The sequence below is a fragment of the Mustela lutreola genome, chromosome 13, assembly GCF_030435805.1.
Source record: "Mustela lutreola isolate mMusLut2 chromosome 13, mMusLut2.pri, whole genome shotgun sequence".
NCBI lineage: Eukaryota > Metazoa > Chordata > Mammalia > Carnivora > Mustelidae > Mustela > Mustela lutreola.
In genome coordinates this window covers 52,904,065-52,929,961 of record NC_081302.1, presented here as the reverse complement: position 1 = coordinate 52,929,961, position 25,897 = coordinate 52,904,065, and the positions used below count along the sequence as shown (strand labels likewise).

The following is a 25,897-nucleotide window of genomic DNA, read 5'->3' as shown; positions in this document are numbered from 1 at the left end:
AAGCCATTCCTCTCAGCCAGATCTTCCAGGCAGCACTGTCAGTCCTATCCCTATGAGAGTACCTCACCAGCCTGATTTGTACTATAAAGGTAGATACCACTCTGCTTCTTCATGCCCATTGACCACTGAACAGATTGAAAAGGGTGTGAAGACTTGCTTTTCAGAATGTTAGTGAAAGTCCGTCTGCACAAGTCAGATTTATCTTCATTTTCCCTCTCTATCCTAATGCTCTTTTCCATGGGGTGACTCCTGACATAGGGCAGCCCCCTGTTAATCCCATGCCTGCACAAGCTATAAATTACAGATTTCCTGTGAGCTCCACCTTGAAGTTGACACTGCTTGCTTTCAGGTAAATTCCATTATATGTCCCGTTTTACTCTTTTGTATGTATTTTTATGTGGGAACTTTGGAGCACATTTGCAAGACTGGGAAGAACAATAAAGGTTAAGAACAATGGAGGAATTCTGTATAAATAGCAACTAAAAACAATTACTTCAGTGATTTGATTAAAATGAACTCAAGTGTACAACTGAGATCTTTGACATTGTAAGTGATTTTTCATGTTTATTTCAAAGTAGCTTGGGAAGTTAGTGTTATTAAAGTAGGCCTATTTGCAAAGCAAAGCAGATAAAAAACAGCAAGTAATAAAAAAATTGTTATGACATTTTAAACTACCCTTTCAGTACATTTGCACATTCTGGATAAAGTTTTGTAAAACAGTTGAGAGCTTCTGGGAAAGGTATCTTGAGTAACATTGCTCAAATTGAGTATGAAATACTTTGTGGTCCCTTCAGCATCAAGATGCCTCATACTCTGGTTGTCTCTTGAGTTTTTATGATACAAACCCCAGGTACATGAAGTGATTTCACACCATGCCCAGGATGCGGGCCACCCACCAGCTACATGGCATGACAACTCTGCAGGCCGAACGGCAACCTTGATAATTATAAGGCCATGGGTAGTAGCCCCCCAGGGGCTCACAGATCTTCTGGCAATGAGTGTAGCTCCGTCTGCATTCTATACAGCAGATTCCTTCATGATCCAGTCTAGGGTCAAATGTCATGCCTTCCCCCTCCTGCTGCTGTGAAATAAAAGGCAATTATTTTGTTTCCTTCATAATAAAAATTTTGTAGCATAATTTTCTGTAAGAGGTTTTCAATCTTATTAGACCCTTATAATTCAGAATTCCTTCTAAAATACCAAGGAACCTCCATCTGTCACTGGCAGGAAGGTTGTTTTTTGTTTTTAATATTACAAAGTTTCTCCATGCCTTTAATGAGCCATGATTCCCACCCATTAGTGATTCAGCTTGTTTTAAGTTAGCCAAACAAAAACGAGACATTGAAAAGTAACATTTCTGTAACTACTGACTTTAAGTTAGTGGAACCCTGATGTCATTTTGTACTGATGACTTCCAGGTCTCAGAAATTCATTGATCTGGGCTGATAGATTGCTATTACAATTGCACTGGCTGGGAATGCTGGCATCATTTAGATTTCTGCCTTCATTTCAACCTTAAGGGTTCTGTAACACTCAGGAAAAGGCACCATATAATGTCTAAAAATTCAAGACCTTAAACTTTATTTTCTAGTTTCTATGTGCCATTATTATTACCTAAATAAAATTATGGATGCAGTAAAAATCACCTACACAATCCCCATTTTCACTGCTGGAGATATCACAGAACTGGAAGGAAGCTGACCTCTGCCAAGTCTGTGTATCTGGTTTTCCCTTTCATAGGTTCCCAGGGGGTTAGATTCTGAATTCTCTGCTACTGAGTTACATTGCCAAGAAGCCCTTAATGTGTATTCTTAATTCACTTGAAATCTCTCCTTGAGGGACTCAAACCTGGGGAGATGCAGCACCAAATATAGTTTAGGCTTGAGCAAAGTGAACCTTGGAATGCTGTCGCCTTTTCTGGTATACCAACAAGTCTTACCTTTCGGTGGTGGTGGTGGGGGGGGGCTTTTTATTATGGGAATATCAAACATACTGGAAAGGGGAAAAAATGTGAACTGAACTTCTAGTTTTGACAGTTCCACTAACCTTTTGTCAAAGTTGCTTAATCTTTTCTGAAGTATTTTAAATTTTGAAATGACTTTCAAGAGAATTGAAGGTATTGTGACATTTCACACATACATTAGGGTGTGCCTCTAAAACAATATTTGCCTACATAACTACGATGCCATTATCATACCTAACAAAATTGACAATTCCTTAACACCATCTGATAGAACTTACGTTCAGATTTAATCGTCAAAATATTTCCCTTACTCTTAAACCATTTTTTTCTTTATTCTTCAGACTCTTTCCATTTTCCCCCTCCTTATCTCTCGAACTAGGTTCATCTGGGACAGCAAAAAGAAAACCACCTCATTAAATGATTATAGCTGATTTTTCCAGGGTGGGAGAAGTCAAAAGTCTGTTGGTTGAGGCATTTCCTCATCTGAGGGTTCAACAAAGGTTTGTTAGGATTGGAGAGCTGGGAGGAAATCTTAGGTTGTTACCCCAAGATATCTCCTGAAAGGAACTGAGCTCGTAGGGAGATGTTTCTTCTGAAAGCTGAGCACAAAATAAAGGAAAAACTGATAAAGAATTGGAGTTTTTCAAGGAAAATGGATCACTCAAGTCTTGAAGCAAGACAGGCAAAGTCACATCCTGCCCCTGTGAAGGGGCTGATGCCCTCTCCCTTGAGCCAGATTTACCTAGCTCAGCTACCTGGAGATTAAACTATATTAAATTTTCTGTTTGCCTGTTCAGATACATTTCTCTCTTTTTACTATTTGAGCTTTAGGGAATGAAGTGCTGTGGTGGTCCTGAATTTTCCAATAAGCTTGGGTCATTTTAAAAAATATGTTTGGTTCTAAATCTTTCTAAAATATGTTAGTCTAAAACTGGAAAATAAATTTGCAACATGTGAAACACTATAAAACTGAAGAGGGTACACAGGAAAAAATAGATGAATTGGCCTAAGAAAAGATGCTCAACCTTACACATAATTAAAAACCGCAAGTCCAAGAGACTGGTAAAGATTTTTTTTTTTTTAAGTTTGATAATAAATGAGACCCGTTCATTACAATTGAAGACATGAAGCTGGTGTAATTCCTTGGGAAACAATTTAGCATCCTCCATTAAATAATGTAAAATTACCATCTCCTTTGACTCAGTAGACCCATACATCTGTATTATGCTAAAAAAAATTCCCACACATGTACAAGAGATATACATATATGACTAAGAGTTAAACCGAGCAAGGTGATGCCTACTGTGTGCCAAGCACTAAGAGCTTTGCCTGCATTACCTCATGTACTCCTTCCCGTGACTGTGTGGGGCATACACAATGTTGTGTACTATTAACGATATTTTCTAAGAGCAAAAGATAGGGTGATAATTTACGTGTCCACCAAAGTAAGACTAATTAAATTTCTGTACATCTATCCACACAATGGAATATGATGATGTGGCCATTAAAATGAATGAGGTATATGTATGTAGGAGACAGAGCAATCTCCAAAATACTGTGACTGGAAAGAAAACAAGGTATAGAAGTTTGTATGCTCTATGGTGTTAAAAATGTGTTAGTGCGGTACACTCTTGTGCAAAGAAAACTGGGCTGTCGGGAAGGTGTCTGAAATGGAAGGGTAACAAATTTTTTACCCTTTTATAAACTTTAAAAAAAAATGCATGAATTATTTTTTCATTTAAAATACTAGTTACAGGGGCACCTGGGTGGCTCAGTGGGTTAAGCCGCTGCCTTCGGCTCGAGTCCCGCATCAGGCTCTCTGCTCGGCGGGGAGCCTGCTTCCCTCTCTCTCTCTGCCTGCCTCTCTGTCTACTGTGATCTCTCTCAGGTAAATGAATAAAATCTTTAAAAAGAAAAAAATTGTTTAAAATACTAGTTACAAAAATTTGCTATTCTTTTGCTCCCTTCACTTACGGTAAATAAATTTTTTTGAAGATTTGAGAAGTCTTTAGCACATTAGTGCCATCCTTATAAATAGCAGTGCCCAGCGTTTCAGTCTGAAATGTTTTATCTGTGTGTATGAGTCTGTCCCCGACCTGGACTGAGAGCCCCTGAGGGCAGAAGCCAACTCCTCTCTGCATGCACAGGGCCTGGAAAAGAGCAGGTTCTCAGCAAATGTCTGCTGAATGGATGAATAAAGTGGATATAAAAGGGGGGGGAAGAGAATACTTTCATTCCATGTACTGTCCCCAGGGCACATTCTTGGAAATAAATTTTGAATAATCAAATTCCTGATACGAATTTGTCTTCACGGATTTGCCTACAACTCAATAAAGGGGAGAGCACAGAAAAACTTTGAATAAGGGTTACAACAAAACTGGATTTCGCACTAGAGAGACCATGCTTAAGTGTCTTACCCTCATTTTATAAACTTTGTGACAAATTCATATGTATTTTTTAAATAATTGAATAAAAATCCAAGTTGATTATTAAGTGCTCATTTGAAACCTCAAGTAGAAATAACCACCACTTCAATGTTCTGTTCAAGGGATATGTCTGAGCAGTCATGAAAACAGCAGTACGTACATGGTAAGGGTTGTCTGGGTTAAAGTGTTCTGAATCCTCTTGAACACTAGGTATGGTTCCATTACTTGGTCCTCCAGGGCCTGGGTTGCCCTGTGGTCCGCTGTGTGGTCTTCTTGTAGTAGTTGTAACAATTTTTCTTACCAATTCTCTTCTTTCTCTCTGGATTTCTTAAAAAAAAATTTTTTTTTTTTTTTTTTGCTGTAAGTTAATTCATTTATTTGGATAACTGAGGAAGTATTATGTTTATCAAGGTAAAAGCATAAAGAGGTATCAAAACACATTCTTGTTTCATTATTGAAATTTGTATTGAGGAATTTTTAATAGTTTCAGAGTCTTAGGTTAATACTTAAAGATACAGATAACCAAGATTTGGTTTTATAGTCCTAACTGAGGGAGACCCTGTGAGCTGACAAAAATCCACTCTCAATTCTCTGTTTCCTTACATGCTTCTACTATAGGGACTGAGGAAGTAAAATACTACTTGTTTCCGCAGCCTCCCTTCCAATTAAGAGACCAGTTGGAACATTTCTGGCCAGTGAAATGTAAGCAGAATATGTTGGTGCAGTTTCTGAGAAAGCTTTTGATTTCTTGATAAAAGAGGACTGAAACAGCTTTCTCTGCTTGTCTTCTTGAACATAGATATATCTGGGTTATGAGAGCCAATCTGTGACCAGAAGGGATAGGCGCAAGGGTGATAAACCAGTGTGCTGTGGGTAGCAAACAGTAAGCTAGGAAAGAGCCTTGGTGATATCGCTGAGTAGCTGCTAATGTCAGAAACCGACCTCCAGACTTCTGACTAAACCCTGTATTTATTGAAACCACCAATGATCAGGTATTCTGTTACTTGCAGTCCTGAGCATTTTCTTTCGTTGTTGTATTTTAGTAGGCTCCACACCCGACATGGGGCTTGAACTCACAACCCTGAGATCAAGAGTCACATGTTTTACCAGCTCAGCCAATGAGGTACCCTAGCCCTGTGCATTCTGAGTAGACTGTATGTGTATGAAGCTTTATCGTTTTTAGGAGATTTGTTATCTTGGCTAATTTTTTTTGAAATCCTGTAAGAGGATAGAAAAAGCAGATACTTTTATACATAAGGGCATCAAGACTCAGAAAGACCAAGACACTTGGCTAAGATCACAGAATGGGTGACAGAAACAGGAGCCAAAGGTGAACAACTCTGGCTCCCAGCCCAGTGCTCTAGTTCCTCACACCACCACAGGGGGCCTGTGGCATGACCCATGGCTGCTGAATAACATGTGGGAAGTCGCACATAGCTTTGGCCTTGGTGTCTGAGTCGTTCTTCATCTGTAGAATGGAGGTGATGTATTCAGTTCACAGAGTAGTGATAGAGAATAGAGCTGTGTCTAAGGGTTTTAGCATAGCATTTGGCATATAAGTACTGAAATGTTAGGTGGTGATGACTACATAATGCTGTGTTAGTTCTGAGAACTTAGATGGGCTTTACGGCCACGTGAGCTTCCACAGATAGCTTCTAGGTTTCTGAGTTCATGGTTGGAGAAGCATCACGGAGCCCTGGATTCAAATCTCAGCGCTATTTTTAACTAACTGAATGACTTCAGGCAGGTTACTAAATCTCCGTGAACCTTGGTTTCTTCATCTATAAAATGGGGATATTTGTAATTACCTGGACAGTTGTAGGTAAAAAATGACTGAGGATAAAGCCTTGAGCTGTAGCACAGTGGCTGGCCGCTGGCCCCCAGCCAGTGCTCAGCCTTCCCCCTGACCGTGTCCAGCCGCCACTGTCTCTGAAAATACAGCCGTGTGATGCTGATGACCTGCCTGCTTAAGGATCCAAGACAGGTGTTGCTGGACCTTGGAGTTGGGGAGCTTTTATTAGAATTAGGTGTTAGGGACCAGGCATCCTCAGAGCGGGTCTCATTTCCTCGATTTTATTGTTAAATGTGACTGCATTTATGAAAGACTGGGGAAAAAATATCCTCCATCTTTAATGTGTGTAATATTCTGCCCTCTAGCGACCCCAACAATTATTTACCCCATTTAGGTGGTTTCCACTTTTCTGGTGTTGGACTTAACATGTAGTTCTTGGGTGGGTGTTGTGAGGACTGAATGCTTTGGGCGGTGAGGGGCCAAGCAACATCTCGGAAGTACAGAGCTTGCTTTGCCAAAGGGTGAAGGTTCTCATCCCATCAGTCACACTAACTCCGTAGTCACATCCTCACCCCCCAATACCCTGCTCTGTTATTTTCCCATAGCACTGCATAGGCTGCCATATGATTTTATTTTAATTTAGTGTTTGTTTACTGTCTCCCCTTGCTACAGCATGAACTCCCTGAGGGCAGGGAGTCTTGTCTGTTCTGCACCAATGCATCCCAACTACCTCGAGCTAGTAAATGGCACAGAGTAAGCCTTCAGAAAAGTGTGTGGAGTAAATGAATGAGCTCCTGGGTAAGAAGAGGCTTTTCCTCAAACAGAAAGTGATTAGAGCTCTACATAGTAGCAGAGTCTGAGGCTTTTGTCCTTGACTGGACCAGGGACAGGTATTGGGGTAGTTCCTGGGAGGTGGAAAGCAAGAAGGCGTGTTGCATGTGGGGGCAGGTGAGGAATCAAAAGCCCGCTCTTGGCAAAAGACCATAGGATTGTGAGTTGCAAGCGCCCACCGGAGCAAGAGCAGGGACAGCAAAAGTGACTCGGTTTGGCAGCCCTCTCCAGTCCCTCCAATGGTGATAGCCACTGCTCCTGCCATTCCTGATTGAGCCTGCATGTGGCCTCAGGATCCTTCTCAACTCACTCTTCCAGGAAGCCACTGCTAGTGGCTTATAAACTGGATCCTGTTGGCTTTGCCTGGGCCAGAAAGTAACTATCTTATGCAAGCTTTGGGACATAATGAGACTTGTGACCTGTAGGAATAAATTAGGGGTGACAGAATCAGAAGCCTGGACTCTCTAAGCCTAGTGAGGGTTTTTTGTTTGTTTGTCTGTTTTTTGCTTTTTGTTTTTTTTAATTGGGGTAAAATTTAAAATTTACTATTATAACCATTTTTAATGTTGAGGGGTGCTACGTGCATTCACATTGCTGTGCAATCGTCTATCTCCATAAGTTCTTTCATCTTGTGAAACTGTAACTGTTCCCTTTCAATAATCACTGCCCCTTGTCCCTTTTAAGCTTGGTGGTTTTAGTGCCTGTATTTTATTATCATGCTGCTCTCTTCTGTAGCCCATAAAATATTTCAGAAGACAGAGTATATCTCAGCTGTGCCGGGAGAAAGGCCTTTCTTCTACTCTTGAGCCACAGCTCCAAAGTAGGCCTTTGGGGTGGGGTGGGGGGCAGTGGGGCGACTGGTGGTGAAGAGTGAAAGGACCCCTGGGTACAGAGAAATTCAGGGCAGAGTTGGCCCTCAGGGCTCACCTGGCCTTCGCCACCCACAGAGAGCTCGAAGGTGTGTTCCAAGCTAGCTCTGAACCCGAGGGGCCCTTCATTACTTTTCAAGGGACTTGGAAGCCAGATGCTCGAGCCTTGAACTTGAAGAATCTCAGACTATACCCACAGCAGCTTTTGGCTGTCCCATAATTCTAGGTTTGTACATAATAAAGATTCAGCAGTATGACGGCTTCTTAGTCCCTTGATTCTCTGCGATAGGAATAAAAAACTAAAAAAAAATTGGAAAATTGGAAAGCGCAAACAACTTAGATTAAGGGGCAGAGCAGAAAAGGGGGGGGGGGAGCGTCATAAGTAAAAACGGCAGATAATGCCGTGGTATTCTGTCTCCGTGACCCACTTCCTGTTAACCCTGCTGCTCAGTCCCTTCCCGGAAACATTCATGGCTGTCACCTTCCTTCTCTTTGATCTTTCTTGCCAATTACTGAGACACCATGGCACGGCACGCATCCCGATGTATCTTCCTTGTTGCAGGCTCAGGCCTGTGGAAGGCTCACAGGAAACTCACCCAAACAGGGAAATTCCCAGCAGCATTAAGAGAATTTAAAATGTTACCTTTTGGATATGTTGGCTTAAGCCAGAAAATAGGAAGGTCGCCACAGAGTTCTAAGACCTTAGAACTCAAGAAGCTGTTGTCCTTCACAGGCTGGTCTACAGCCACCCAGATAAGAGAATTTTCTTCATATTTAACTGGCATGATCTTGCCTTCCTGCAAGTAAGTAAAAATGAAATGCATTGAACAAAGAGGACAACGAAGCATGCTGTGTATTTAGAGTCACGTGCTGGTAGATTATTTAACCTAATAAAAACTTAATGAGAACTGCATGTGTGTGTGGGATGGCGGGGAGTTGTGTATGTGTATGGGGTATGTAGGGTGTGGGGGTGTGTACATGTAGGGGGTATGTGTGGGGTTGGGTGTGTGTGTGTGTCTGTAGTATGCGTGGGCATTTGTGTATGTGGGGGGATATGTAGGATTGTGTGGTGGATTTGGAGGTATGTAAGTGTGGAGGGTGTGTGTGGGGTTGTGGGGTGTGTATGTGGTGTGTGTAAGGTGGGATGTGTCTGTGTGATGTGTGGAGATCTGGGGTATGTGGTGTGGGGTGTGTGTGTGTGTGTGGTGTATATGGGGGGGCATGTAGGGTACGTGGGATGGGTGTGGGGGTGTGTATGTGTAGGGGGTATGTGTGGGGTGGTGGGGTGTGTATGTGGTATGTGTGTGGTGAGTGGGGATTTGGGATGTGTGGTGTATATGGGGGATATGTAGGGTGGCTGTAGGGGGTATGTGTGGGGTTGTGAGGAATATATGTGGTATGTATGTGGTGTGTAGGGGGGTGGGGGTGTAGTGTGGTGTGTGTCTTATCTTTGTAACTCTCTGCACAATATTGTCTTTGCCTCTCTTGTCGCCCTGCCTTTGGATAACTGAAATGTGTGAATACTGAGTGTCCTGAGTGGAAGTGAAAATTACTTGATACCAACTTTGAGACTTAGGTTAATCTGATGTTTTTGATCAAAGATTTTTTGAGGAAAAGCAATTGAATAGTCTCTGAAATCCTATAAAGGACAGAGGAGCCCTTCATTTGAAGTGAAAATCCTTTGGGGTTTTGTTCTGCAGCTTCTGAACAACAATGGAAAAAAGCAAGTGATTGGTTCTTTAATGTCTTCAGTTCAAAGTATTATTTAACATAAACCATTTCTACATTTCCCAGCTATAACAAAACACATTTCAGGTGTCCCTCGCATCAACCACACCACTGAGATTTCAAAGCTAAACCCTGGATTTTCTTCTACAGCGAGATGCTGAGAACCGTCTGATAACCCAGAAGACAAATTTATTTTGCCAGGTTGTTCCTTTCATGTATTTATTAGTTTGCAATAGGTTGGAGAAATTAAAATGTTTTCTCCCTATTTTTAGCTAAAAGCAGCACTTCATTTATACCTTCTCCCCCAGGCTTATGGCTGCATTAAAACAACTTAAAGTTATTGGAGGAGGCTAACACTCAGGTAATCCACTTATTCACACCTTAAATTAAATGGCTCCATCCAGGAAATGAATGCTCTTTGGGTATAGCAGCATTTTAAAGTTATACAAAACTGATGAAAAATTTATAAGACCAAGTGGTGCATAAATCTACCCCATCATAAGCTAAAGCGTGCAGGGAAAGCGTGGGGTGCTCAGACCTAGGCATCTTACAAGCTGGCGATGTGCAATCAGCTTGCAGCACATAGTCCCAGCTGCCCACCTCACCTCACCTCTCCCGCCCCTGCCACACAGCCCTGCTTTTGTGTGAGGCAGCAGTGTCCCTGCCCCCAGGAGAGACGTTGTCTGCTCCCTTGCTCAGATCCTCCAGTGGCTAGGGCTGCCCATGTGACCAGTTCTAAACCCAGCAGTTCACACTGAAGTATGCTGGGGGGCTGAGAAGCCTTCTGTTCCTGATGAAAGGGAAGTCACGGTTGGCACTGCTCAACCTCTTCCTGACTTCCTTCCTTGATGTGTGGTTGATGGCTGGAGCTGGGAAGGAAAGCCCAAAAACATCAGCAATGCTGGCCCCCTCCTAACATTGCCTACTATGGAGAAAAACAACTCAGTCACTCTGAGTGTAGTTTTCTGCTACTGACAGCTGGACATATTCCCAATTCACACAAACATGTTGCCTGAATCTGGCTTTGTCCACCAGAGGACCCACCAAGCACAATAGAAACAACACAGGAAAAATAATTCGCTTCTATGGTCTAAAGAAAAGAATCAGATGCAGACAAAGCTTGAAAATGCTAAACTGTTTATCACCATGAATTATTTCTATATTCAAATAATTATTTTGAATTGCTATTTGAAATAGTGAAAAACAGAAGATGGCTGAAGTATTCAAGAACAAAAGACTTAAATTATAACCAGTTGATGACATATGATATATCCATTATAATCTACATTTTAGAACTAAAGATAGTAAGAACGCAGAGCAATATAACTATTTTAATCATGAAGAGTATCACACACACCCCCACACACACGAAAATAATTCACCAAAACATTAACATTAGTATTAACATGAACATCTGTGGATTAAGCAATTGTGGGTGATTTTCTTTTCTATTCTTTTATGTATTTTTATGTATTTCCCAAATTTTCTGTAATGACCATTTTTAAAAAATCAGAAAAAACAGGGCACCTGGGTGGCTCGGTCGGTTAAGCGTCTGCCTTCAGCTCAGGTCATGATCCCGGTGTCCTGGGATTGAGCCGCACATAGGGCTCCCTCCTCAACCCAGAGCCTGCTTCTCCCTCTCTCTCTGCCCCTCCCCTGCTTGTGCTCTTCCTTTCTCTCAAAGAAATAAATGAAATCCTTAAAAAATAAAAATTTTAAAAAAAATCTACTTGTTTTTATAAAGCCCCGGAAATGTACTGCAAACTTAGGATTAGATCTCGGTCTGCTGTGGCTGGACAGCTGGCCCTTTCGGATGCCAGGAGAGGAGAACTGCTTCTACGGCCGTTTACAGAGAACATGTAAAGGATTCTGTGTTACAGAAACGGAGTGCTAGGACTGTTAACAAAATGGTAATGTGATAAGAGAAGCTCAAGGCTCAGAACAAAGGAGGTCTGGGTGTCATTTTTATAGTATGTACTATTACGGCCAGCTTTAAAAACTCACGGTTTGTTGTAGCTTTTGTTTTGAGACACCTGCTGCTGCTCCTATGACAGCAAACAATTAGGCAGTTTCCAGGCACCTCTGCTTACTCTTATTTTTCTTCCTTTGCCTTAAGGGAGCTGGTGCTGGCTTTACCTCCCTCTCAGGGATACAGGGAGGACCAAAGCTGATCATAATGGAATTAGTAATTTATAGCAGCAGCTGTGTAGTCATTATCCAGTAGGTTCTAAGGCCCTGGGGACAGGAGGCAGACCCTTAGTTTGTAGGTGACAAAACTGAGGTTCAAAGAATTGCAGCCACATCCATAGTGTCAGAGCTGGGATTTGAACCCATATTTTTCGCTTTTTGATTTTCTCCCCACCATACCCTGCCACAGCTTAAGTAGAAGACGATGACGTGTGTGACCACGCTGTAAGCCCTACAGCATCGAGTAAATGTAAGGTAGTAGATGTGTCTTTAGAATTCTGTGCAGTTCTTAAAGTAAATTTTTATAAAATCAAGCTCAAAGGCAAGTTGTTAATAATAAATGGAAGAATTATGCTTTAAAAAATCTCACGAGTCTGACACATAGGAAAGGAATTAATACATGTTAAGGAGCTTCATTGGGCTGAACTCAAACCAAGGAGAAGAAACTGTAGGGGGAACCAGCTCGGCTCAGAATAGGCGCAATGGTTTAATCAAACCCCCCACACCCCCAACCCCCCCCGCAAAGTTGCCCGGTGCTGAGGGAAGGGAAAGGCCTGTCGCTGTTTTCCAGCACAGGCGTGGTGATCGGCTGCTGGAGATTTCCAGGAGGAATTCCCACACTGAGTGGAACTGAGGCTAGAAAGCTCCCAAGGCCCCTTTCCTGAAGATTCTATCATGAGAAGTCCTTTACATTGTTTTCATCACGAATCCCTTCCCTCCCCAACATTAGGCAAACATGCCATGTGAAGACCAAGCCCCTTTGTCTGTCAAAGCATGCCACCGGTACCCACCAGCTCAGAAGCGATGCTCTGTTTGGTCATGGTGCCCACCTCAGGAATGCGAGCCTTCACCTGTGCTTTGATGTAGCACTTTTCTCCTCCAGCAAAACGGATGCCGGTGATGCCCTAGGAAAGAAAAGTTTGTCCATCCTGCTATGCATTCATTTGTTCATTCAATGTATTTAACCGCGAGATGGGCCCTGTTCCAGGAACTGGGTATAGAGATGAACAGAAAAGACTCCCAGGTGTGACGGGCTCCTCCTCCTCTGCCTTCCACAAGCCTTCCTTCCCCCGCATCTGGCGCTTAGAACCCCATGCCACTCCTTATATCAAGATTCTGTCCCAACTCAGTTATAAGCCTCTTGACATTAGTATCTGAATCTTTTTCTTTTTGGTGATCCCACAGATGTTCTCCAAAGATGTGCACCCAATTTATTAATTCCAGGAATTCAGATTTTGCTAAGTCACTGAGGCAGGGAAATAGCAAAGCTCCCTATATCACCAGGAGCTGACCTTTGTTCCCAGACCTTACCGGAGGACTTGGATGCTTTGTTTCTGTCCCCTGTGAGACACAAGCAGTGTCTCCTGCTTGTCACGCTAGGGACCAGCCTCCGGGGCCACATCAGCCGCAGGACTCCAGGCTTGGCTCATTGCTCAGGCCCGAATCTATGGCAGGTGCACGAAACCTGACAGCACGTTCTGTCCCAAGGGTGTTTACTTCCACCCTATGGAAGTGGAGAACCTGTGGCTTTCACGATGAGTGAGTGGCCAAAAACAGAGGTAAACGCCTACATATTTTATGCCCTAACAACAGACACCCACAGAAATCCAAACATCTCAATTTGTTAATCTTCTGTTCAGTTGAGATGAATGTCAAGAAGATTTAGGACTTGTTCCAGCATCAATGCTGCAGGGGGTGGGGGGAAGAAAAGCACTCAGAAATCTCTCGGGGTTTTGACTCAGGACTCAGCCCTCTTCCACGAAGAACAGAGGGCATTGATGGCCATTTCTCCTGTATGTATTCCGAGAGCCAGCAGCCCTACGGCTGAGGGGCGATGTGCCGGAGCACAGGGAAAGAAAGGCTCCTTGCTCCTAAAGCCCCTCGTGCTCTGCCTTGTGGCCTCATGGGCCCTGTTCACATATGTGACACATGAGTCCTAGCATCACCTCTCACCCAGAGAGAGGGGGTAGCAATCTCCTTGCCCTCTCCAGGAGGAGGGACTCCCCACACCAAAACCACCTGGAGAGATATAAAACCGTCGATGCCTGGGGCTCTCCACAGAGATTCCCACATAACTGGCCTGGGCCAGGGCCCATCAGCAAGCTCCAAGCTTCCAAGCTCCCCACATGGTTAGAAGGTACAGCCAGGGTGACAGAGCACCAGTTTAGGGAGAAAAGAACTTACTCCGGATAACAAAGTTGTTAAATGACTGAAATAGCCTACTCTACACGGAATGTTTTTGTCCCCTCCCCCAGATTCCTATGTTGAAACCTCCTGGCAGTGGGATGGATTTGGAGGGAGGGCCGTTGGCAGGTGAGGGTGTCCTCGAGGCAGCACCCTCAAGAATGGGATCAGTGCCCTCCTGAAAGGGACCCCGGAGAGCGCCCTCACGCCTTCTGCCCTGTGAGGACACAATGAGAAGATGGTCCAACTACGAACCAGCAAGCAGGCCCCCAAGAGATGCTCACCTGCTGGTGTGTCTTAATCTCACACTGCCCGGCCTCCAGAGCTGTGAGCGATTTCTGGTGTTCAGAAATCCCCCAGGCTCCGGGAGTTTGTTACAGCAGCTTGAACAGACTAAGACACAGCCTTCGAATCCAAGTTTCTTCTGTACCAGCGGCTCACAAATTGCCCCTGGCATCAAATTCACCCGGAAGACCGGATCAATAAAAACCACGTTGGGCCCCACCCCCGGAGTTTCTCACGTGGTAGGTCTGAATGGGGGCCACGCTCCTCTCTTCAGTGCTGCTGCCGCTGGTGGCCCGGGGAACACCTTTGAGAACCACTGCTCCCTGCTCTCTCCTTGAAGGCCTGCTGCTCTTATTCTGCATGTGAATCTAGGGCTCACCGTTTGAAAAACAGAAGGTGGTGGCTGGGGGCTGGGGGGGGTGACTGCCGCCTTCATTTGATATGTTCCCTCCACCTGCAAGCCCCACATTCTCTGAAGGTAAATTGCAAGGGAGGAAACACCATATCGCCACAACCTTATCCCCAAAGGACAGGGCTGAGTGTATTGAAAGATTCGCAGCCCTGAATGTGAATCTAGTATTGAGCTAGTTCTGACAGTCTACACGCTGCAAAGAGAACTGAAACCCCACAGGGATGGGTCCTGTGGGAAGGAATTCACACATATTAACCAACTTGTCTGGCTACAAATCCATATCAAGCAGCCAGATATATTAAGAGATTAAACAGAGGGAATGGGAAAGCACAGGAAAGCCAAGCAAACCCCTGTTTCTGCAAACAAACAAGGCCTTAGAAGCTGGTGCTAATGAAGAAATTTGCTAGCAAAGATGATGAGTGCAGAGTCCAATGCTCTAGCATTTTTTTAAAAATAAGAGTCAGCGATCTCATTTTAGCTGCCTGTTTTTTTTTTTCTGTCTAGAGGATCTAATGGAATTCTGCGGGTTAAACTAGAAGTTTCCAAGAAGGGGGTCCTTCCCTCAAGAGGGCACTTTAGAAATCTTACAGGGAGTTTTTGGTTGTCACAAAGACGGGGTGGTGGGGGGCTCTCCTGGCCTCCTGTGGGCAGGGTCCAGGGGGGCCGGATCCCACAGAGCCCAGGGAAGTCCTGCAGTACCGAGTGCCCCGGGGCCTGGCTGGAAAACCTGGTTGAAAGGATCTGTGCCTAGAATCTAACATGCTTTTACATATCGACACAACATGACTTCCGGCACAGTCTCAATGCATGAGGACATTCTGAGGAATGCAATTACCGTGATCACGGACAGAAAATGGTGGTTTGTTCACTGTTTGAGAAAATAACCTGGTATTTAATTTGCCAACACACACTTAAGTCAGTCCGTATTTTCGGCTGTGGCACTGCGAGGGATACTCACCTCTTGGAGCAAGCACGTGACGTCATGATGTTTCTAAATGCATCAGGCTGAGCGTTTGCATACGGAAGTCCCAGTTATAGTATGAATTGCTTTTGTCTTATGTTTCTTTGATGTTATAGTTGGCCATATTGATTTTTGTAAACTTTTTTTTTAGTATAGCTGACAATGTTACCTTAGTGTCAGGTGTGCAAGATAGTGATTCAACAAGTCTTCATGTGGTGTTGTTCACGAGTGTAGCTGCCATCTGTCACCGTACAAACTATTACATGCACAAAATATTCCCTGTGGGGGGCTTTTCGCCTCTGTGACGTATTCATTTCATAACTGGAAGTCGGTATCTCCCTTTCTCCTTCACCCATTTTGCCTATCCCCTCATCCCTGCCCCCTTTGGCAACCATCAGTTTGTTCTTTGTATTTATAGGTCTGATTCTGCTTTTTGGGTTTTTGTTGTTGTTGTTGTCTGTTTACTCATTTGTTTTTTAGATTCTACATGTAAGTGGAATCATATGGTATTTATCTTTCTCTGACTTATTTCACTTAGCATCAATCTGTCTAGGTCCATCTACCTTGCTGCAAATAGCAATATCTCATCTTTTTCATGGCTGAGTAGTATTCCACTACACACACACACACACACACACACACACACACACACACCCCATATCTTCTTTATTCATCTATTGATGGACACTTGGGTTGCTTCCATATCTTGGCTATTGTAAAAAAATGTTGCAATAAACATAGGGGTGTATATATCTTTTTGAATTAATGTTTTCATATTCTTTAGGTAAATACCTAGTACTAGAATTATTGCACCAAATGGTATATTCATTTTTAATTTTTTGATGAAAGGTTATATTGATTTTTGAAATCACTAACCTACCTACCTACCAGGTAGGTTGTGCTATTTTTTTTTCTTTCCTTCGGCTTTTTAAATTCAAATGTTCAAATATACACAAAGTTAAAAGAATTGGGGAGTGAACACTTTTATATACCCACTAGCTGAGTCTATCTTAATTTCTAACCAGGGTTTACATTATATAAATGAGTCATTAGGCCAGAAAGTGTTGGCTTAAGCCCACAGCATTTATACTTCTGAGGGGTAAAATGTTTTAGAATGTAACTCATACACTCTGAACAAACCCCTCTTTGTATTCCTTGAGGGTACTGACAAAGACCCTCCTTGACTCACCTCAAGTCAGTCTCCTCTGAGTCCTCCTTTTGACCAGGCCCCAACTGTGGGCTCTGCCTTGGTCAGTTTATTCCAGTTTGAGCAAGAATCCAGCTGACTTAGCCTAGATCTGACCACCCTTGATACCTGATCACCCTGGCTTGCCTTTAGCAACAATCCTGTTGGTTCAGTTTAGTAAAGAACTACTCCATAGCTTAGTAAATTTCTATCCACCAATACCCCTACTCTCCTCCTTGGTTATAAACGCTCACTTTTCCTTATCATATTCAGAATTCAGAGTTGAACACAATCTCTCTCTCCCCTACTGTAAAACCCCACTGTAGTAGCTTCCTTTGAATATGGCCTGCCTTCTCCTTTTTAACAAGTGGCCTGGGTAATTTTTTCTTTCACAGTATACAGCTTAGCGCCCTTTGTGCAGGGCTATTCTCTTTCGCAAGGGCTTTTTCCCCCAATGGCTCTACTAAAACCTAGGTGGGGTCCTAGCTTAGCAGGGGAGACTGTTCATTGTTCACAATTTGGAGCCTTTCTTAATTTGGCTCTACCCCTCTGCTCCCCTTCCGCACCTTCCACCACTCTGGGCTCCTTAGAACTCAAGAGTGGGCCTGTGCATTTGTATTCAGGACTCCTCTCTGGGTCTGGAAAGCCCTGCCCCTACTTCTTTGTTGGTGGAAATCCTCATCATTCTTCAAAACCTGATGCAGCTGTCATCACCTCTGTAAAACCTCAGTTCCAAGTGGCCAACAGCTGTCCCCCAACCCCTCACCCCGCACCACTGGTATGTTCCATTCTGTTCACAGCTCTGTCATATCACATTTCCCAGGTGGGCCTGAAGTCACTTCTGCGTGGCATGTCTGCCTCCTGGCCTAGACTGCAAAGTCCTTGAGGGAGGGACCGAGTGTCAGAGCATCCCTCGTGCTTAGCACTGTCCCTTGCACACAGTAGGCCTCGATAAACACCTCTTGAATCTGATGGATGGTTTAAAATATAGGAGAAAGTAATAGTGCAGGTGCCAAAGTGTCTGATTCATGTGTTTTCAAAAGTCCAGGCTTGTTTAAACCCCTAACAGGTTCCATCCATCAAAAAAATGTCCTACTCACCAGTTCTGACTTAGAGAAATGTGGAAGCTATCAAAGAGAATTGATCAGTTTATAAAATATTTGTGGTCCTGTTGGCCTACGAGAACAAAACACAATCAATACCATTATTAGAACCGAAGGATTATAAAACAGAAATATAGGTTTGGGATTAAAATATTTTAAAAGTGTATTCCTGATTCATGCACGTTTGAGAGACATAGATCTTTTCTTATTCATCTGTGTAGCTCCCTTTGCGTATCTTGATCTTGTGACACATCCTAGGTATTCAGTTCTGTTCTGGATTGAATGATGTGTGTGTGGGAGCTACATTTTGTCATCTTTCATTGGGCAGTACAAAGAAAAAATGCTTTTACCTAGTCCTGGGTCTAGCAGTAAAAGCCTTTAATACATCCAGAGAAATTATCTTTGTGTACTGACCAGAACCATTCACCAAGCTCTGACTAAATGGTCACATCCAGGGCTGCAAAGCCCACCCCTCCCCCCAACCCCCAGCCAGACCGGACTCTGAACATAGCCAGTCCTTGTCACAGCAAGGAATACCTAACATCACCCATCCTATTCCTAACATCACCCATCCCCGGGGCTCCAAGGTTAGCATCTGTTTGGTATTCAAAGGGACTTGTGAAATGCCTTTTGGCAACAGCAAGGGGAGTTCTTTCATTCAAATGAAAAGCATCTCTAGTTTTTCTCATCAATTGCAGCAAGGCCGGTCGATGAGATGTTCATAGGCCAATAAAGTATCAGAAGAGACATTATTTTCAAGTGCCTTTTTTCATTATCAAGTCTCACCTACTCCATCTACAGATTTAACAGGAGAACACAAACAGTAATGCCTTTTCCTCATCTTTGAACATGAAGAGAATAAAATATTTACGTGGACCAAGAGGAGAGAGGGCCCCGAGGGCCGCTGTGTTGAGGTCCTACGCTGAAGCACGGTCACAGAGCTTGGTGTCTCAAATTGCCTGTAAATTAAACTTATGAAAACAAACGTGTTTGCCCCTTTCAAAGGAGACTTGAATGTTTTATCTGTAAGTGGCCATGGTCAGAAAACATAGGATTATGGCAGGGGAATTTCTCCATGCTAATTTTCTGGATTAAATGGGAAATCTGAAGAATGGAGAGCAGTACGTAAGTAGATCCCACCAGTTGTTGATGAGATTGCCAGGTCATTACAACTTCCCTCCTCTCCGCAGGCTCCCATTTCAGACCTGGGAACATTCTGGGGGTGCTCTGAGCACTTTATACACTGTGAAAGCTGCTCAGAAAGAAATAGCTCTTTCGAGTCCTTCTGCCAAGACTTTTATAGAGTTCCAAGTACCTGTTCTTTTCAGTGCCAAGGTGTTGTTTTTTTCATTTAGAAAATATAAAGGACAAAGAGTGGTCTTTTCTCAGAGAGAATATGCTGCCTAATGTATGTGAATTAGTGGCGCCACGACTGCCATAAAGAACAGTTACCGTTTGGTTGTGTGTGAGAGTTGTTGCTTCTGCCTGGATTAGGAGAGCCTTGCAGGCTTGCCTGGTTAAACTCTCTAAATGCATGAAATATACTTACATTCTGGAAATCATTAACTTCAATTGCTTCTTCAGCTCCACTTCCCATTTTAAAGGTCTCCAGGTTGTTCCCAGTATCTATTTCCATTGACCCATCTTGTAATTTCCCATTGATACTCATGGTATAATGGACATTGTAAATCTGGAAGGGAACACAGGAGTCAGTGACGCTTCCTTTTTAGAGCAATTCAGGGCTTATCTTTAGACCTGCAGTATAGGAGGTGGCTTTCACATCTGTTAGAGATATACCGGATCATCATTAATATATTTACATATAAGGGCTTCATCTGTACACCCGATCACTTAATACAATGATTTCTTTAAAAATGCCTTAAAACTGAAAGCTCTGGTAGTCTCGGATACTTATTCAAATAGCGAAGTAATCTGCGATCCTGGCTGCGCCCTACAGGTATCTGGGTAGAAGCTCCAGCTACCGCGCATGCGTGTCCTGCTTGGACGAGTCGAATCAGACCCTGTGGGGATGGGGCTTGGATGTAGATCTTTCTTTTCCTAGATCAGTTCTACTTCGCAGTCAAAGTTGAGAGCCATCGATGGGTAAATGGTTAACTGGGCTGTTAACTGAACAAGTCTGCAGGGGCACCTCAATTGAAAGATTTTTACAACATCCTCTGGTATAGAGTGAGGAGTCCGGGCAGGGCTGGGACATGCCGGATGTAGAGCAGCGCTTGTGGAGATCAAGGTCAATGTGCACATCTGTTTCAGCTCAAAGTGGGAGTTAGTCATTTTAATGACTTGGGGACAGGCATATGGTGTTGTAGGGCATATTGTTAGGAGACTGTGAGGACAGAAGGGAGGGAGACTTGGCATGGGAGAAGAGCAACGGTCCAAGAATCAGAAAAACGAGGGGCTGCACCACTTATCCCTGGGTCTTGGGAGGTGCCTTGGGTATAAAATGAAGAAGCTGGACCATATAGGTGGTGTTCATTTCTGTCCTTCAAACTTGGAGGCTTCACAGAGATGGCCCAGAGGTGACGGTGGCAGACGAGATGGGACTATGACTCAGGTCCTCCTTTCTCTCCTGTCGACCTACAATTTAACTAGAGCAGCTCTGCTTGTTATCTGTGTTATGTGTTGGATTTCTGAGTAAAATCTCAAGAAAAATAACTCCATGGGGACGCCTGGGTGGCTCAGTTGCTTGGATGACTGCCTTCGGCTCAGGTCATGATCCCGGAGTCTGAGGATCGATTCCCGCATCCGGCTCCCAGCTCCACGGGGAGTCTGCTTCTCTCTCTGACTTTCTTCTCGCTCATGCTCTCTCTCACTGTCTCTCTTTCAAATAAATAAATAAAATCTTAAAAAAAATAACTCCATGAAATATTTTTTAGTTTACAACTAAATTAGATCACCCAAAGGGCTTAGTTCAGGCATCGTGTAAGTGCGCCAACAAAATAACACTCCCATTGCTCCTGCTCAGTGTGTGGCTACCCTGCTTGAACTCTCTCTCTGTATTGTGGGGTAATAGGTGGGTCTTACCTTCCCTCTCTTCCCTCACCTTCCCTCTTTCTTTTTCTCACTTAGAAGCAAATGTATGTGTGCGTATCTCTATATATCTTATGTAACATAGAAGATAAAATCTTTAGAGAGGAAAGATCAAGAACTGATAAGAGACACTTGCTACTTAGTGTCAGGTCAGTAGGTCAGAACTGCAAATAGCTGAGATTCAATTCAAGTCTGATTTTCTCCCTCATTATGAAGAAAGACTGCTACATGGACAGACCCTGGAAGAAGTATCTGTTATTACCAGATCATTACTTGTAGAAAACTCATTATCACGAGACCCACAGAGCACAGTTTTATTTTACCAGCAGAGATGTAGAAATGGCTTTGCAAAGCAGTCCCCTTCTGGGCAACAGCCTTTATTCCGCAGCACAGAAAATCCTGGCACACAAGTTCAGCCGACCGTCTCTCCAGTGCCCTTCCTTCTGCCCTGCACTGGGATCCCTGCAGTATGCTGTCCCCAATGCTTGCCCGATCACAAGAACCACTTCCAGTGGTTCTGATTTACCAGAATTTGGAGCAGAGCCCACCAGTCTGTTTGCCTCTGCATCTCAGGGGGTCCTCGTGATCAGCCCAATTTGGGAAACCTGTTTTCTTTGGCTGAGCCAGTGCTTTCTGCAGGTAAGCTTTAGAAAGCGGGCTCTGTTCTGTCCCTGGGCTCTCTGGGCAGCCACCACTCACACGGGCTAAGCGTGACCATCAGAGGGAGTATGGCAGACCACATGTGTGTGAGTTCTTGCTGCAACAAGCGTCCCTCACTTGTACAATAAGAGGCTCTGTGTGTGTGTGTGTGTTTGAGAAAACATTGCACATAAGCTTTTACTCGTAAGACAATGCAAAATTTCACAAATGAACCATTTCCAAGTTCTTAGTGGGTCTTAAGGAGACAAAATTAGAATATTAGAAGAGTGATTTGTGGTCCTAATTTTCCTTTCCTCCACTCCAACCCCCTTTGCCCAGAAAGAAGCTCCCTGACCAGGCAGAGGACCTGCATCTTTTGTAACGTAGCTCAGTAGCTCAGCCGATCATGGTACAGAAGGAGCGCACTGTGCTGGAGGGGGTGGGCGGGGAGGGGGTGCCCTGCGGGAGTCCTGTGCCCTGGTGAAGTGAATGGTGGGAGAGTCCACAGTCCAAAGCTCTTTCCAAAGTCCTGGACCCTGAGCTCAGGAGGCTGGGCTGGTGGGGCAGTGGTCACATTGTCTGCTGAGCCCACAGAGTCATGGGCACCTCAGGAGATTCTCTGAATACAAGGGAGTTTATTATTTGCCCAAATTCTGCTCCAATCAGTGCTTTTTGCGGCCAGGAATATTTGCTAATGAGTTTATAATGAAGCCTGGGTTCTATAAGATCCATGACATCATGTTTGGGACACTCTCTAGAAACATCAGTCTGAGAATAAAGGTCTCAAGCACTGATCTCATCCCCTCCTCCCACAGAGCAGGGTTGCTGGTTCTCTCTTCTCAGTGGGACTTTCCTCATATTTCAATGCCTGTTCCATGTACAGTCACTTGGTTGAGACCTGGCCTCAATATTTGAGCTCAGGCACGTGTCCCCCAATTGTGAGCACTCTCATGCTTCCTAGTCCCCCAGCTGTCCCATAAACCTGTCCCGAGGGGATTTGCCCATATGAAAGGGAGAGGAGGGGAATGACAGCTGGTTCTCATCTATAAACTAATATAGAGGGGCGCCTGGGTGGCTCAGTGGGTTAAAGCCTCTGCCTTCGGCTTGGGTCGTGATCCCGGCGTCCTGGGATCAAGCCCCTCTTCGAGCCCCTCTTCGGGCTCTCCGCTGAGTGGGTAGCCTGCTTCCTCCTCTCTCTCTGCCTGCCTCTCTGCCTACTTGTGATCTCTGTCTGTCAAATAAATAAATAAAATCTTAAAAAAAAAAAAAAAACTAATATAGAAAAGCAGAGCATGGATCCTTCCTGAAGAGTGGGGAAGTCCATTTAGTGGTGGATGTCTTTTGTCTGATGGAGACTTACCTCTTTGGATTTATGTTTTGTTTGGGCTATTTATACTTGTCTTCAGGGAAAGCACACCGGAGCGTGTGCTCCGCGGAGAGGGTGCCAAATGGACCCGATCTCGTGTTTCGTGATTTGTTTTTCAGACTTAAGTAATCTAGAGCAGCACCAAATATTTTGGGAGTAAAACAAAACAAAACAAAACAAAACAAAACATGATTTTCTGCATTCTTCTGCCTGTACAGGAAATAGAAATAACTTTGATTGTTGGCAATAAAATGTGATTCACTATTCCTCTGTAGTCTTAGAATTTAATACCGCTCTCTTGAACCAGACTCTTGTGGTGAAGTATGAGATGAAAAGACGGAGCCTCACTTAGGATGATCATTCAGTCTCTCTTTTTAGAAGCTTGTCAGTTAGTTGTATTTGCCTTGAATAATTAAATGCCAAATAGTATTCATTTGAATTTACAGCATGTCTAAAATCCCTACCGCCCCCCCACAAAAAGCAAAGCTATTTTTATCTCCAAATGACCTATACCACTGAGGCTTTGTCATCTAAAAGATAGCATTTACAGTGGAATACCATACAATTTCCCAAGGGATGACAATCTCAACCCTGCTATTAATGGAGATGGAGATCTTGAAATCATTCTCCTGTTCGGATTTGCTGCTTTCAAACATGAGAATCTGGCCTAACTTCTATATTTAAAATACAAATACATTAAGGCACTTTTCAAATATACACAAAATACTGTGCAGTTCTGATCTTACAAATCGATGCTCGTAAATTTGATATAGTCTCTCAAACAGACTCAGTGCTAAATGGCATGATTATCTACAGTAGGCATTTGAGTTAAAAATACAAATTATGCAGTGACTGCAGAAGATGTGATGTGTAAAATGGTTGAATTGCTTTCAGCACCATTTTCTCTAAGTACTGGAATTCGTTCATGCTTTGAATTTCATGGTGGGAGAGAGGGGTGGGGTGACAAACAGCAGTCACAGATCCTCGGAGGGTAGTGATTAAGAAAAAGCCCTTTGTGTGCATCCTGGAGATGGAATTCTTTTCCATTAGTGAAAATAAGCTTATACCAGGCCTGGCAATGGTCATCAAGATAAAATGCCCCCCCACCCCGGCCCCTTTAGAGAGGTGAACAAAATTCAGAGTACTTTAAGAACACCCTGGAATTCTGCCCAGTCATGTTAGAAGCGCTTTGTATATGCTTTGAGAGCCAATGGAGCTTTAAAATAAATAGTTACATTCAAAGAAAGTAGGACAGCAGTTAGTGAAACATTTACCATTAAATCACACGTGACTAGGCCAGAATTGATTTTTAAAGAGATTTGCCACCTTTAACGAAGTTAGCCCATTTCTTTTCCTCAGCGCAAGAGAGAAGGGCGCATTCATGGACAGGTCACAGGCAGTGAAAGAAACAAAAACTCTTGAAAGGTCAAGTTCATCCCTGCTGACTATTCTGACTATTCCCCAGGTCCATCTTTGTCCTAGGCTCTTAAATTAGTAGCCTTTCTCGGCTGGGAAGGGCCTTGGAGATGATTTAGCTCCATTTCTTCGCCAAGGCCAAGGCCAGACAGGTGAGGGGCCTCACCGACAGTCTCAGGGCAGCTGGCGGCAAGCGCCAGGCTGAGATCCGCGGGAAAGGGCCTTCCTCCAACTGTCCCCTGCGTTCTCCCGCTACTCTATGTTTTAATATTCTCCCTTAAAACTCTGACTTGCTTCTCAACGAAGTTGCCAAGAGCGGAAAGCAGCTGGTGGAATTGGATGAAGAAGGGAGAAGGTGCCCCGGGGGACCGAGAGAAAAGCGGGGGCAGGGGCGAGAGGGCCCGCGGGCAGCGGCGGGCGACCCCCCGCGGCCCAGCGCTCTGGCTCCACCTAGGGGGGGACATGCGGGTGACAGTGAGGACGCCGCTGCCCCGCGCGCCTCCCCGCCCCGCGCACCCAGACTCAGGTCCGCAGCCCGCGCGCCGCCTCTGGACTTACGTGATTGTCGCTCCCCTTCCAGAAGTAGAAGGCCCCGATGGCCCCGAAGAGCAGCAGCACCGCCCCCGAAATGAGGACCACAGCTCCGACCTTGAGCAGCCGCGCGGGGCTGGAGGGCTTCACGGTCACCGTGGCGTATGCCTGCGGGCCGGGGGCGGGGAGGTCGGGGAGGGGGGACCGGTCACGTCGGCGCCGCCCGCACCCCCGCACCTCCCGTGGAGGTGGCAAACGGCGCGTCCCCTTTCGCCGCGCTCCGTCCCGAAGGTCCCTTGTACTCAGGCGTGGATGTGCGATCAGCAAACTTTTGCCCGAGGAGGGCCAGGGCCCCGCGGCTGTGCACGCTCCGCCCGCCACAGGACGCCTGCTCCTGCGTCCGGTCCCACCCTCCCCTTCACGGCCGTCTGGGGCCCCGAGAACCCTACACACGCGCGGGTTTGGGCACCAGCCTCCCAGATTCGGTGGCGCGAATCCCTGACTCCGGGCAGTGGATTCGGACCCCCGCGCAAAAGCCGGGCCCTGCGTGTCCACTGTCCCGGCAGTGGGACCGGGAATCCCGAGCCCTACTCACCGGGGGACTGCAAAACTCGACGTCGTCAGGCCCCACCAGGGCGATGGGAACTTTGTCGGAGTTTTCTATCATGGCTGTGGTCTGAGGAGCGATACCCTGGCAGTCTCCGCGCGCGCCCTGGGCTCTGTCCCGCTGCCCCGACGTGCTGGGCATTTCAACGCCGTGCACACACAGTGCCCTGTCCCGCCCGGGCCAGCCCAGCGGTCCCCACCCCTTCCAGAGCCTCACCTCTCTCCTCCCTTCCCTCTCCCGCCCCAGCCGCTGTGTGAGCTCTAAGCTCATCCTGCATTCCGGACCCTCTCCTGAGTCTCCTACCTCTCACCCCACCCCGCCCCAGCGCCCTTAGTGTGTCACGGTGGGGATGGAGATGGGGAG

The 25,897-nt window shown here is 44.9% G+C and overlaps 1 protein-coding gene across 2 annotated transcripts; it reads right to left on the bottom strand.

Moving 5' to 3' along the window:
* Positions 1–535: 535 nt before the first annotated feature.
* On the bottom strand, positions 536–25,750 carry CNMD (chondromodulin). 2 transcript variants are annotated; one of them, XM_059144679.1, is made up of 7 exons: positions 25,523–25,750; positions 24,955–25,095; positions 19,477–19,617; positions 12,588–12,701; positions 8,525–8,678; positions 4,550–4,716; positions 536–1,078 (listed from the first exon to the last, which is right to left on the bottom strand). In XM_059144679.1, the coding sequence occupies exons 1-7, from the start codon at positions 25,673–25,675 to the stop codon at positions 866–868; spliced, it is 1,083 nt and encodes a 360-aa protein (XP_059000662.1). In that variant the 5' UTR covers positions 25,676–25,750; the 3' UTR covers positions 536–865. The 2 variants fall into 2 exon arrangements, with proteins under 2 accessions (XP_059000662.1, XP_059000661.1); XM_059144678.1 differs by having other exon boundaries at positions 536–1,081; positions 25,523–25,749.
* Positions 25,751–25,897: the final 147 nt, after the last annotated feature.